The sequence below is a fragment of the Micromys minutus genome (assembly GCF_963924665.1).
Source record: "Micromys minutus genome assembly, chromosome: 1".
Taxonomy (NCBI): domain Eukaryota; kingdom Metazoa; phylum Chordata; class Mammalia; order Rodentia; family Muridae; genus Micromys; species Micromys minutus.
The window spans coordinates 36376366-36390867 of NC_137969.1; the positions used below are offsets into that span (position 1 = coordinate 36376366).

A 14502-nucleotide genomic window follows, 5' to 3' on the forward strand; every position below is an offset into this window, starting at 1 on the left:
AGGAGACATTTGGCTGGCAGCATGGTAATCTCTAGCCACTATCTCCCCTTTCTGCTACAGGGATGAGGAAAAGAAGGCTACCTCCTGGCCCCTAGTCTCTTGCAATGGCATCCCACACACCCCTAGCAGTTCTGCTGGTCACCTTCAGAAGAGAGAAGGGTTCTCAAGCACACCCTCTGGAAAATTCTTTCTGAGATGTTTGGCAGTCAGCAGGATGAGGTACAGACCTGTGGCAGGGTGGCTGGAAACCAAGGACACCAAAAGAGGCATGTTACAGGTAAAAGGCAGACAACTGGCCTTGGGCTTGGGGGTCTGCCCACTAGGGGACAGGGAAATAGTATACTCAGGGTCTTTAGAGTAGCTAGTTCCAGTAAAAAGTACAAAAGCTAATTGGCTGCATTTCATGTTCAGAAGCTCTCCATGTCCGGAGATTATAAGAGCTGTGCTTAGTGTCCTAGCCCTCCTGAGGGCTTTGGCTTTCTTGTCTCTAGTAACCGGGAGCAGTGGGGTTTCTCCTTAATGGCAGAGCAGGCTTGTATGGCTTCTCCAGGAAGCAGTTCAACTTCTTCAATCTATGTCTGAGTGTGGTATGTAACAGAGGCCTTGGTGTGCAAGCCTTTTACTCCGATTCCTAAACATAGGACAGTTTCTTTTTCTTTCTTTCTTTCCTCTCCTTCTTTTCTTTTGTAGAAGAGATTTTTATTTCCTCTAAAATATCTCATAATCCAAATTTAAGCACAATTAGACAAACACACTCATAGCAACTGGGCCTGTGCTGCTGATGCAGGGAGTACTGGTGATGCGGGGAGTACTGCCTGCGCTTTTAAGAGATACAGGTTGGGAGATCAGGTATGAGGCCCTGAGTGCTATCTCAAGTACCACAGCATCCACAGCAATAAATTCGACTGGACGGAATATCCTGTCGGAGTCTCTTCTCAGGAGGCTACTCCATCTGCCTTACTCTACATTTCTTCCCTGCCAGGTGAGAGGATGAATACAGAATCCCCAGGAAAGGTGTGGGGAAGGTGAGGTGCAAACTAGACCATAGGAGACAGCATGACCACTGTTTTTACAATATATTTGTTAATAAGAAAAAACACATTTTTAGAAGAAATTATCTAGAAACCTGTAACTTAAAGGCTATAAAAGAACCCATAAAAGACCAACAAAGAACTTATCTAAAAAGCTGTATCTTAAAGGCTATAAAAGAGCACCTAAATTTTTTTTAAGTCCAGTTGATCTGGAGAATAAATAACAAATAACATAGATAGCCGTCATGTTAGTCTGCCCAGTTTTGTGAGGGTCCCCTGCGGGTAATCATGGCCACTTTGAGTTCCTGATGGCAACAGCTATGCCACAAGGGCAGAGTTCCACAGCACACCCAAAAGTCCATCTGAAAACTGTAGAGTCAAGGAATTATGTTTTTGTCTGATAGTTAACTAAAAATCGAAACCATTACGCCACTCAGAAAGGTCTAAGTACACACTGTACTGCCCCGTGGCAGCATTACACAGGGGCTGCCACTCAGTGCTGCAAACGGTTGTGCCGCAGAGCAGCGCAGGCACTCCGGAGGTGCAGCACTGCAGTAATGAGTGTTTCCAGAGGATGGCCAGTGTGCTTCAGGCAAGCGATCCGAGATTCAGGCAGTGGCTGAAGCCGGTGAACAAGGACAACTGAAGCGAGACTCGCACAATGTTCTAAGTCATCTGAGGAGGGACAGCGGAAGGGCCACTCTCCCCTCACCGTTTCCTTTTATGTGTTGTTACTTCTTAGAGTTCAGAGGAAGACAGAAGGCCAAAGGCATTTGCAGATGTGGGAGGAAAGAGGCACACTTAGCAACATACGGTCTGATGACAGCCTACATTCTTCTTTCGCCTCCTTCACCACTGGAGGAAACCCCAGGTACCTGAAGCTTCCCATCTCTAGATAGTGCTGCTGACAGCTGCAGGGAGGGAATACAGGTTTCTGTGCATCTCTTACGTCCCATTCACTATGTATCAAGACATGTATGACATGACCACATCAGGGTACGAAAAATGTGACCAGCCTTACCTCTTCTGTTGTCCCACGCATACAGTTCCTTGATCCCTAGTTCATTCAGGGACTTGGACAGCTCCAGCTCCTCCCCGGCAACATTGTCCCTGAGAAGAACTACGTGATCTGGGCTGACCTCACACTTCGCACAGATGACAGGCAGAATATTCTGCAGCGGCACCTCGGGGCTCACCCGCACGACAGCTTTCTGTGTTCTCAGGTAGTTCACTACCAGACGGACGGATTTCTGCAAGAGCACACCAGACGGGAGTTCTATGAGTGCGTCTTCCAGCAACTGCTTTCATTTCTGTTTTCATTCTAGGACTGAGCATGGCGGAATTTTCCCAGCCCCTGATCTTTCCTCCACAAGGGTGGTGGGTCCCAGAAAAATAGCATAATGAGTACTGGAAAATGAATGTGCAGAGTAATAGATGTTTGCCAGAACCTCTCTTGTTAATTGGCAACTGCTAAACAACAGGAAGAAACTGACACGAGTGAGAAATCTAAATTTAAATTCTGTAAGCATACGTACAGCCTTTCACAGATTCTGGTTAGACTTGGACACAAATCATTTATATATATATATATATTATATATGTATATATGTATATATAAATATTTTTTTTACTTAGGAAAAGGTGTTTGTAAATTCTAGGAATAATTTTAAGAATTATAAGTCCTGTAAAACAAAAATGCTTGCTTAAGAAGTTAAAATATCGCATAAATATGTTGACATGTATGCTTATGAAGATATTATATGTATTAAAGGTACATATAAGGCATATACATAGACATATGTGTGAATACAAATGTACATACATGTGCACTATATATTTTTTACATTAAGCCAGAAATGCATTTAATTTTTCTCAAATACCAGACATTATAATCAGAAAAAAAACCTATTTTTCTAAATTTTCTGATTATAAGTATCTATAGTGACTCTAAGTGGCCCATGAGAACCTTGTAGGAGTCAAAGCTTCATGCAGATTACTCCAATTCACCCTCACTGTTCTCCACAGGGTACACAGACCTGATGAAGGTCAAGGTAGCATGTACGAGGAGGGACGGATGAATGACATGGTCCCCTTGGACTCTGCGTAGCAGGTTTAGTAGACTTAATGAGCTGGAATTTGGGAGAATATGGGGTACTGCTCCAGCCTGGGATTCTGCAAGAGGAACTATTCACAGAACTTGGCTTAATTCTCCCTGGAGCCCAGGCAGTTAAGAGATGCTACAGGGTGTGAAGAGGTCCCTTCTCCCTGAAACATGTTTATGTCTGAAATGCAATTGAGATTCTCCTACAGAATGAGGATGGAAAGGAACCAATTACATGTTACTAATCACTGAAAACTAAAAATTCACAAGAAACAGATTGCTGGAGTAACTGCCAGTTTTGAAAGCAAGTTTTGAGTATATCTTTCAAGAATCTGATCCGGCTAGTACTTAACTAGACTTAAGGCCATGATCAAAACATTACAAAGCCATGTAAGAATTTGGAATTAATTTCACTTGATAATGTATGGCTGTAGTAAAATGACAACTAAGACATTCCCTGGATTGTATAAATGCTCCTGAAAACATTTTTTAAAAAGTCAAATAATGTATTTTGATCATATTCTTTCCTATCCACCAACTCCTCACAGAATCTTCGCACTTCTTATCCCTACCCAACTTCATACTCCCCTCCCCTCTTTTAGAACCAAAAGAAAACAATTAGCAAAATCAAAAATAAAAATCAATTTTTTTCTAAAGGGCCTTTCTCTCCTCTCTCTCTAAGATGGTAAACTCTTTTATGGAGCCAAAAAAGAAACCCAGAAATACGTGTGTCCCTTCACATTAGCCACAAAGAATATAAAATACCTTGGTGTGACCCTAACCAAGCAAGTGAAGGATCTGTACGACAAGAACTTCAAGTCTCTGAAGAAGGAAACTGAAGAAGATCTCAGAAGGAAGAAAGATCTCCCATGCTCATGAATTGAAAGGATTAACATTGTAAAAATGGCCATCCTGCCCAAAGCAATCTACAGATTCAATGCAATCCCCATCAAGATGCCAACTCAATTTTTCATAGAGTTAGAAAGAGCAATCTCCAAATTCATCTGGAATAATAAAAAAACACAGGATAGCAAAAACCATTCTCAACAATAATAATAATAAAAAAAAAAAAAAAAAAAAAAAAAAAAACTTCTGCAGGAATCACCATCCCTGACCTCAAGCTGTATTACAGATCAATTGTGATTAAAAACTGCATGGTACTGGTACAGAGATAGGCAGGTACATCAATGAAATAGAATCAAAGACCCAGAAATAAACCCACACACCTATGGTCACTTGATCTTTAACAAAGGAGCTAAAAACATTCAATGGAAAAAGAAAAACAGCCTCTTCAACAAATGGTGCTACTTTAATTGGCAGTCAGCATGCAAAAGAATGCAAGTGATTTTTTTCTTATCTCCTTGTACAAAGCTCAAGTACAAGTGGATCAAAGACCTCTACATAAAATCAGGTACACTGAAACTGACAGAACAGAAATTGGGGAAGAGCTTAGAACACATAGACACAGGGAAAATTTTCTAAACAGAACACCAATGGCTTATGCTTTAAGATCAAGAATAGACAAATGGGACCTCATGAGATTGCAAAGCTTCTGTAAAGCCAAGGACACCATCAAAAGGACAAAACAGCAACCAACAGATTGGGAAAGGATCTTTACCAATCCTACATCTGATAGAGGTCTAATATCCAATATATACAAAATCTCAAGTAGTTAGACTCCAGAGAATCAAACAATCTTATTTAAAAATGGGGTACAGAGCTAAACAAAGAATTCTCAAATGAGGAATATCAAATGGCTGAGAAGCACCTAAAGAAATGCTCAACATCCCTAGTCATCAGGGAAATGTAAATCAAAACAACCCTGAGATTCCACTTCACACTAGTCAGAATGGCTAAGATCAAAAACTCAGGTGACAGAAGATGCTGGAGAGGATGTGGAGAAAGAGGAACACTCCTCCATTGCTGCTGGAATTGCAAGCTGGTACAACCACTTGGAAATCAGTCTGGCGGTTCTCAAGAGAAAATTGGACATAGTACTACCTGAGGACCCAGCTATACCACTCCTGGGCATATACCTAAAAGTAGCTTTAACATCTAACAAGGACACATGCTCAACAATGTTTGTAGCAGCCTTATTTATAATAGCTAGAAGCTGGAAAGAAGCCAGATGTCCTTCAAAAGAGGAATGAATACAGAAATTGTGGTATATATATATATACACAATGGAGTACTACTCAGCTAATAAAAATGAGTTCATAAAATTCCTAGGCAAAGGGATGGAACTTGAAGGATGGAACTATATCATCCTGAGTGATATAACCCAGTCACAAAAGAGCACTCATGATATGTACTCACTTATAAGTAGTTAATACCCCGCCCAAAAAAAAACCCCAAAACAAACAAACAAAAAAAAAATGCCCAAGAAACCATCCATAGAACTTATGAAGCTCAAAAAAAGGAAGACCAGAATGTGGATGCCTTAGTTTTTCTTAGAAGGGAAAACAAAACAGGGGAGGAAATACAAGGTCAAGTAGAGGAACGGGGATTGAAGAAAAGATCTACAGAGACTGCCTCACCTGGAGAACCAACCCAAATGCAGCCACCAAACCCAAGCACTGTTGCTGATGCCAAGAAGTGCTTACTGTCAGGAACCATATATGAATGTCTGCTCAGAGACTCTCCCAGAGTCATATAAATATGATGGATGCTTTCCGCTCACCATCAGACTGAACACGGGGACCTCAATGAAAGGCTAGAGAAAAGATTCAAAGAGCTGAAAGGTTTGCAACCTCATGGGAAGAACATCATCAACCAGCCAAGGCACTGAGGTAGAGAAGGTGACTGGGAGAGGGAGCAACTTCATAGAAGCAAGTTGAGAGGGAAGAGGGGGAGGAGTGGGGGGGAGGTATAACATTTGAAATGTAAATACAGAGATATCCAATAAAATTGGGGGAAAAAGAAATAGGTGTGTCAAAAAAGCAGTTACCAGTTAATAAGTAAAGCACAACAAACCTGAGATATCTATTTCTTGATTATATTAGCTAGATTCCAAGTATTTGGGTCTGCACAGAACCTCTGTCTATCATACTGGAAAATGGAGATTTAGGAACATTGCCATCTTCAAGAATGTTCTGCCACACAGCTTGTCCTACAACAATTCTATTTGTATAATATAGAAAGAATCAGCATTGCAACAATAAACAGTAAATTTGAAAAGTTCTACCTCCTGTAAGCAAGTCCTATAAGTTAGAAAACTTGATATAAAAGAAGAAACCTTAACATAGAACTATGTGTTTGGTCAAAGACCACCACTGCCTCTCTAGCACTCCTGCACATTCATATACAAATCTATATCTCTGTATGTTCTCAGACAATACACAGGCACCACTGACCTCAGGCGCCTTGGTTAGGCCAGGTTTAACCTTCTCTTCAGGGACTTTTTCTTTCAGAAGTACAGTATGTACATTCAAGGACCCAATCAATGTATTTGGCTTAAAACTCAAAGGCTGTTGGGTCTCAGAAGACCAGATCTCTAAGACATGGTGTGAAGGATTCAGGTGGTTCTGAAGGCAGAGTTCAACCAGCAGGTCCATCATTGCATGGCTGAAAAGGAGAAAACAAATCATGGTTAGCAAGACTGTCTGTAGGTTCCCTTCTGTCTGTCTGTCTGGATAAAAAAAAAGACTAGACTCATGTGAAAAAGAAGGGAAAGGAGGAGGAGAAAGAGGAGGACAGAAATAGCAATTTTGAAACATTTAAGTTCTTATGCATAATTCTATGATGGCATGTTAACAGTTTCAATGCCAACCCACAGTCCATTTTAATAGCCCATCAAAATTATAATAGATAAAAACAAGAGTTCCGTTTCTAGTTAAATACACGGATCTACTAGGTTAACTAAATTCTATAAGCAAAAACTACAGTCTGTGGTTCCATGGCACAAATTATCCCATTATTTGTAAGTGTTAAGTATCAAAAATAAACCCTATATTTTAAGTTCAATAAATTGATAGGCACACTGATAAACAATGAGCCAACAAATTAGGTGTTATCCAACAGAAACTGACAGACTCTACCAAGAACAAATCAAAAAGAATGGGTAATTTTGAACATACTAATAACAAATAAAGATAGTAAATCAGTAATCCTTTGGTACTCCTGGAGAAACCTATCCAGAAAGAGAAAGACAGCCCTCTTCATATTGACAATGCCTCAGAACAAAGAAAAACACCAGCTGCCTACAGTCCCGACAGGGTTTTGTTACAGATCTATCAGATCCCAGCTTGCCTTTTGTTGCCTATGAACAAAGAGCTGATGACTTTATTAATTGGGTTCTATGTATATGCCTCCACACGGTCTTAGTAGGTCACTGTGTCACAGGGTCACAGAGAATTTCCCAAAGACTGGCAAGGCTGCTTGGCCACTCCCCATCGTTCTCACCACCTGCTGAGTCTGGCCTTTCCCCACCATAATCTCCTAGAGAAGTCCTGGCCCCTGGTTCACAGCTTTCCTGACATCATCCTCTGACCAAGGAGTAGTGTCTTTCCCCTGGCTGTGTGAGGAGGTTAGAGGAACTCACATAGCCTATATGATCCTACAGGATCCTAGGATCCTATATATGGCCTTTTTGAGTCAGAAAAACTGGCTGCATTGCTTAGTGCCTCAGTTTCCTCACTGTGGGAGTGATACACTAGAGCCCAGCTTAGAGGGTTGCTGGAGATTTCTATGAATCAATAGCTTCAAGACACTAAACGGTATCAGGCCAGCAGCAGGCACCATGTCACTGCTTGCTAAGTACATGACATTTCGCTGCTCTTTTCCTTATGACTCTCATAGAGCTTTGGCTGAGGATCACAGTCTGTATGTGACTGAGAGCCACTCTCCTCTCAGCAAGTGACACAGACCCTTGAATTGCAAAATGTGTTCCCCCATCTCCCAAGGAATGAAAGAATCACAGCAGTCAGACATACTCAGAATGTCAAAGGCAGAGTCAGGCATGCTAGGAAGCTACAAAGTGCTAGAGACAGCCCCAGTGACAGAGACATAAGAAGACCCAGGAACCTGGATAAAATGCACAAATATTCCTTTGTAGCACTTCTATATCTAATCACCAATAAGGTGAAATCACAAGCTTAACAGAAGAAAAGGTTATAGTAAAAAGGAGTGACAACCCCCAAAACAAACAAGTTGGGCTGGAGGGCTCACTTACAACTGCCATTTATTTGAATTTCTTTCTCCCATTTATCATCCATGGCTCTGTTTTTCCAGCTGCTTTGCCCTCTGCTGCACAGAGCCTTCTAACATTCATAACACAGAGATGAAATTGTTTCTGGGTACTTGTTATAAACACTTAATTTTAAATTTGAAAAGATGACTAGAATTTTTAATAAACTTTCTTTCTCTTAATAATGTTGCTTTCTACATGTATACAAAGTTCAGGAATTGGTTTTTTTCTGAGCCAGTGAGTTCAGTAAGAAACTGACCTTCTGCCTTATATGGCTGTTTTCATAGTCCTTCTGAGGGACAGGAAATGAAGGCTCTGTACCACCATTGTACACATGCTGGGGTCAGAGAGACCACAAATGAACAAGCAGCCCTCCTGGAATGGAGGGAACTTCTCTCTAGATCGAAGCTTGCTGCTCTACAACACCCTCAGATGCACAGGATAGAGAGGTACTGAAGACACTCGGGCCAGTGTGGTAAGGAGGAGGAGGCCTCTTTGTAGATGATATATACTACAGTCTCCTTCCTCATGTCATAGGGCCAGTAAGAGCCAAGATTCACTCTCTGGACAGAGTGCCTGGCCAAGGGCAGAGCCACAAGCATGCTGTTAGCAGAGGATCTCTGCGTGATCTGAAACACTATCTGAAACTCTGGCCTTTGTGGAAGCATAGTTTGATGGACCCCACCCATGCTGTTCTAAAAGCAGCCAGGCTTGGGTAGGGTTGCAAAACCTATACTTCCTATAATTTCTCTGGTGTTATCAATGCTACCAGTGTAGGGCTCATCTTTAGAATGTCTTGATACTAAATATCAAGATATGCACATTTGGAACTTTTGTCAACTGTATGGATCACTGCGTGCTAGGCATGCAAACTGCTTTCACAGGTATATCCTGACAGTCTTAAAACAATTTGTATGCATGGCCACATCTTAAGTGTTCCAATGTGTCCTAGTTTCTCGTATGGACCAAAGCCAGCATGTAGCTGTAAGCACTGGGTGAGGCATACAAAGAGGTCAATGCAGATCCTGAAAGAAAGTCCAGTCTGACCGGTTCATGTGGCATCTGAGAGGCAAGGCAACATGTAATCAAGGTCCTTGGCAGACAGTCTGTGATGAGGATCTTCACCAGAAAACATGTGCAAAACACCAACACGGTCAAGAACATGATGGGAGACCAGAAATAGATCCGTAGACAGGGAGGACTAGTGGCCAGATGCAAGACTTCAGATTTGAGCTGAAATCTCAAGCAAGAATCCAGTTTCAAGTGAGCCCAGGTCCTGCTTAACAAAAGCTAGAGCTAGAACAGTGGGGTGAGATGCCAGAGACATGGTGTCTCAAGGCTGTGCATCTTTTGCCTGTCTGTAAGTGGTCTCACAATTAAGATTAGAGAGAAGTGCAGGCTGCTAACTAAAGAAACCTGCCCTCTCAAGGTGACTCGACTTTAAAACCATCTGAAAGGAACAGTGGTTGGAATCTTTGATCTGAAGAGACAAAATAAGCTCAACCTGGGAATCCGGGCAAACCTGGTGTTTGTCCTATCCTGTAATGACATCATGATTCAGGTTAGAGCAGGTGTGAACCCGTTCTGCCCTGAAGGTGTCCGTATCCCTTTTCTGTCCTCATTGTCTTTCACCTGTGTCTTAGAGGTTACCTTTCCTCAGAGGCTACAGAAGTGGTTCTCACTCTTCCTAAAGCTTCTACCATTTAATACAGTTCCTCATGTGATAACCCCCCAACCATAAAATTATTTCATTGCTCCTTCCTAATTTCATTTTTCCACTGTTAGAATAATAATGTTAATATCTGGCATGCAGAATATCTGATATGTAATCCCTAGGAAAGGATCATTTCAAAACGGTTGCAACCTACATTTGAGAAGTACTGGCCTACAGCATTCTCTATTCAACTTATAGGGAAGGTAGGTGTTTTCTATACAATCCTCATTTAATGTATGACTGTGGCCAACTTGGACCCAACCTAATTAACCTTGAGGAACTAATTTGGGATGTCTTAAAAGTAATGCAAATTTTATATACCACTTTTAATATGTTTGTTTTTCCTTGTGTTTGAAGAAAACTAGTACTCTGTAGCCAGAGTTCTTCTAAGTTGAGAAGAAGAACCACAGCATGTGCAGGTTCTTCCTTCTCTCCCCTGAGACTCTATGGCATGGACCTGCACGCTTCCCATGAGGGCTGCGGAGCGAATGGTCTGCTGTCCCATGCAGGCTGATAGCCTCTCTTCCTAGTATAATTTATTATTTACTTTGCAATTTATTAGATTTTCCAATGGATAAATGAACATTTTCATATTTACTAATCTATCAGGGCCCACAAAAATGATCCTTTCGCTTAGTGGGACTAGATTCTGACCATCACCCAAGCAAGTACAGTACTTTCTACCAAGCTTTGTGCCACTGAAAACACTCCTCCTTTCCTTTTCTACAATAGTGAGGCCTGATCTTTTAAATGCCAGACCTTTGATCTTCTTAGTTCTTCGAAGAAAAAATAGTCTCCTTTATTAGAAGGGAGAGAGAGCGGGATGGGGGAGGGAGGGAGAAAGAGAGGGGGGAAGGGGGAGGAGAGGGGAAAAATGGTTATGGTAACTCCTTTCTTTAAATAATGAGGTTTGTTTTTTAATGGCTTCTCTTATAGGCTTAATAATTAGGAAGTGGAAATCCTTACACTGCTTTACAAGGCTCATGACCTGGAATTCCCTGCACAGGTATGAACTTGTCTATTCTGTAGTGTTTAGGTTCTTAGGGGTAGAATTACAGGACTGAACACTGGGAGAGATTCCCTCTATACCGGAAAAAGAAACATTGGCCTTTCTCTGCCAGATGTCCCTTAGCTGTGTGAACCAATGTGGATGTGACTAATTTTCTACACTAAGATGACACAGCCCAACACTGTCAACACTTAAGAGCCTTTTATGAAGCTCCCCTGTGGCTGAGGGTACTGTGTCTTCAAAGATACTCCCTTCACTTGTGTTCTCAATTAAAGCAATGGGGTTGCTGGCTTCCTTCCCACCCTCCATGCAGAGAGCTGGCAGCCCCACTCCTAAAGACTTGCCAGGCCTTCTTCCTTAGTCAGGAACAGTTCCAAGTCTGATCCTTATGTCTTAATATTTAAAACAGATAGGAGCTTTTATTTGTGTTTCGAAATTCAAGAGCAGCTCAAAAAAATTTTCAAAACCAAGTATGATTTGCAGAAAGGGGTCATAAGCACTCAGTGACCAGCATGTTTTTTCCACCAGGAAATGCATGGTTCAGGACTGGATATATTTTATAAACTGCTGTTTAGGGCAGGATGAGCTTGTTCTTTGTTAAAGCATCAGCTTAAGCAGAAGAGAAAAAACAATAAAGTCAGGAATCTGATATCAGCCCACTTATTATTAAAGGGTGAAGCATGCCCTCGCCTGTACCAGAGAAAAGACAAGGGACAGTGACTTCTGGGCTGTTTCTGGCTCTGCCTGACTCTAAGCGCCCCTGCTCAGAAAGAGGATGTTATCTGAATAATTAATAAGGTGCTCCATAGTCTTGGTAGCAATCTTTTGGAACTGTGCGGTGGTAACTCCTGCTCTATAGGGATAAAGGAACCAAAGGCAGAGAGAGCACAATGCAAAAGCATTTTCCAGAAACGTTTCTGCTCTCTAGGAGGAACCCCACCTTTCCCTGTGCCTGCCAAGTAAGTTTCATGAGTTATTATCCAGATGCCACAATCTAAGTGAAGAGAAAGTAGCAACTATCAGTGGGAACAATAGATAAAAACAAAATTATACATCTACTGGCAGAATGGCATGCACTCTGAAATCATTTTTAAACTATGAGAGTACAACATTATGCATATGTCTTACATCATAAGACTCTGGGAAATGTGTAAAGAATGTAATCACATTAATAATAATGTAATCCATTATTCGATTTTTTTAAAAAAATGTCCTCGGGAACATTTATACAATCCAGGAAATGTCTTAGTTGTCATTTTACTACAGTCATACATTATCAAGTGAAATTAATTCCAAATCCTTCCTTCTCTGAAAAAACACATGAAAAGGAACACAGCAAGCTCCACCCAGATACCAGGTTCTTACCTCCCACTAACCACACTCTGTTTCTCCAGTCCACTGGGCAGAACCACTGTGATGTCCAAGGTGCTGTTCTGCAGAGTCTCCTTCATGTGGACCAGGCTTTGCTGTGAACCCAGTGCGGCATCATGAGGCAGTTTCTGTTCGCTGTGGACATTCTGGGCAGCAGGCTTTCCCGGAGGTGGTGGAGCACGGGCCTTCATCTTCCTTCTGGAAAATGGTAACACAGAAACACTAAGATGAGGGTTTCATGCTTGCCTCCAAATGATTCAACCTCAAAAGCATTTATGGGTTGCTTCAGAAATACCTTGAGAGCTGTGGGGTCCTTTTAAATTTGTATGTCAGCTCTCCCCATTACTAGCAGATAATATCTTCCACAAACAAGTAAAAACCAAATCAGTTCAAAGGAATACCATGGGAAGCATTTTGAAAGTGTTTTGAAAAAGAAAATCCTAAAAATGTGGTCCCCATCTGGAAACAACATGCCCTGCGTTCTAGCCACTCTGGTTAAGGTGTTAGGTGTGTGCATCTGAGTTTGCTGCCCTGGCCCTTTGGGGATTGTACATACTGGCTCACCACTAGTAATAAAGAGGACATCTACATTTTTGCAAAGTTCTCACTTCCATACTCTTCAAATCATGATCTAAGACCAGTTCTGAGGATCTGGATCAATGAATCTACAATACTGGATGCTCTGGGACCAAATTATCCATCTAACATTATCCAGAACGTCCCTCAGTGTGGCCCTACCATTACAGACACTGCGTGGATGTGGCTCTAGGCAGCAAAAGGATTCGAGTGGCAGTGCCCTAACTAAAAACCCCGAGTCCTCATTTTCACCTTGTTTCAAACTACGGCTTCAATGCTCATTTAACCTTGGAGGCCATGTCCCAGACCCTGTCAGCAAGACATTCACCTGATGAACACTGCAGACAGTGAGGAAAAGCAACTAATTCAGGCACTACATTTTACACATTGGCTTGAGGTTTAAAAGATATCAGACAGACCTAGAAATGTATTCTCAAGAAGCTGGTGATAGGATGACATAATTTCTAATGGCAGACAGATTACCTACAGATTATTAACAATGGCAGACATGTACCAATAACTAATAAGACAACAAAAGTAACAAATTATTTAAAAAGAGTATATTGGTACCAACAGTTAAAAATATAAAACTCATTGAAGAAAAGAGGTTTTTGTTTTGTTTTGTTTTTTTGAGCTTCAAAATATTTGTTTAGGGAAGTGTTTTTAGAGAGGAATACATTTTAGCATGTTTAGACATGTTACTGTGTAACAGTGTAGAAAGACACAGGGAACAATGACCTGTGACTGTGCCTGGGTGATGCCAGATGGCACATGTGCTTTGCTACCGTAATATGTGTTACTTGTAAAACACAAGACATCATTCAGCATTGTGAACAAGCAGGAAATGGGATCCAGAAGAGGCTGTAAACTTCCAGATGTCCCACCATGGTGAACCCAGCCTGGGGAACGGCATTTAGTTATTACTCTCTGTGATGGTGAGTAGTCATAAATCAACTTAAAAATAAAACCATAAGATCTGAGTTCCAGTATTTGCATGTTGTGCTATATTTGAGCTGTTGTTTCTCATCCCCTCCTCATTCAGACACAAAGACCAAACAGTCCAGGAACAGTGCTACACTCTTACAACCACAGCACTCAGGAGGCTGACTTAGGAAACACGCTCCAGGATAGCTCATGGTCCATAGGAGAGTTTCGTGACCATCCCGGGCTATAATAGATAAAACAATAAAAAAATTTTCTTGAAATAAAAAATAAGATAAAACTGTTAGCATTATCTCGTATTTCCATCTGTGTCAATCTTAAGACAACAAATGTTATCTATAAAATATAACACTAAATGTTGTCCCAGTGTTAGAAGAAAGCAGAGCTGTGTCTGAAATTTAAACCACTCTATTACTCAGTCTCCTTGAAAGGCAGCTGTTAATCACATTTTAGAGACTGAAGAAGTGGCATGTATTGCCTTGACCTAACTAGGGACAGCCCTCACCTGCAAACAGACATCAACCCACATCCTTAAATGCACTTTTCTTTTTAAAATTCACGAGGTAGGGGCTG

General features: G+C 41.3%; 1 protein-coding gene across 3 annotated transcripts in view; it reads right to left on the bottom strand.

Moving 5' to 3' along the window:
- COBL (cordon-bleu WH2 repeat protein) overlaps nucleotides 1-14502 on the bottom strand; it is a 218838-nt gene that overhangs the window by 127796 nt on the left and 76540 nt on the right. For all 3 annotated transcript variants that reach the window (XM_080914148.1, XM_080914147.1, XM_080914146.1), the window contains exons 2-4: nucleotides 12406-12609; nucleotides 6486-6696; nucleotides 2053-2281 (exon numbers count right to left, since the gene is read on the bottom strand). In XM_080914148.1, coding sequence (XP_080770274.1) covers nucleotides 2053-2281; nucleotides 6486-6696; nucleotides 12406-12609 — 644 coding nt within the window. The remainder of the gene's footprint in view (nucleotides 1-2052; nucleotides 2282-6485; nucleotides 6697-12405; nucleotides 12610-14502) is intronic.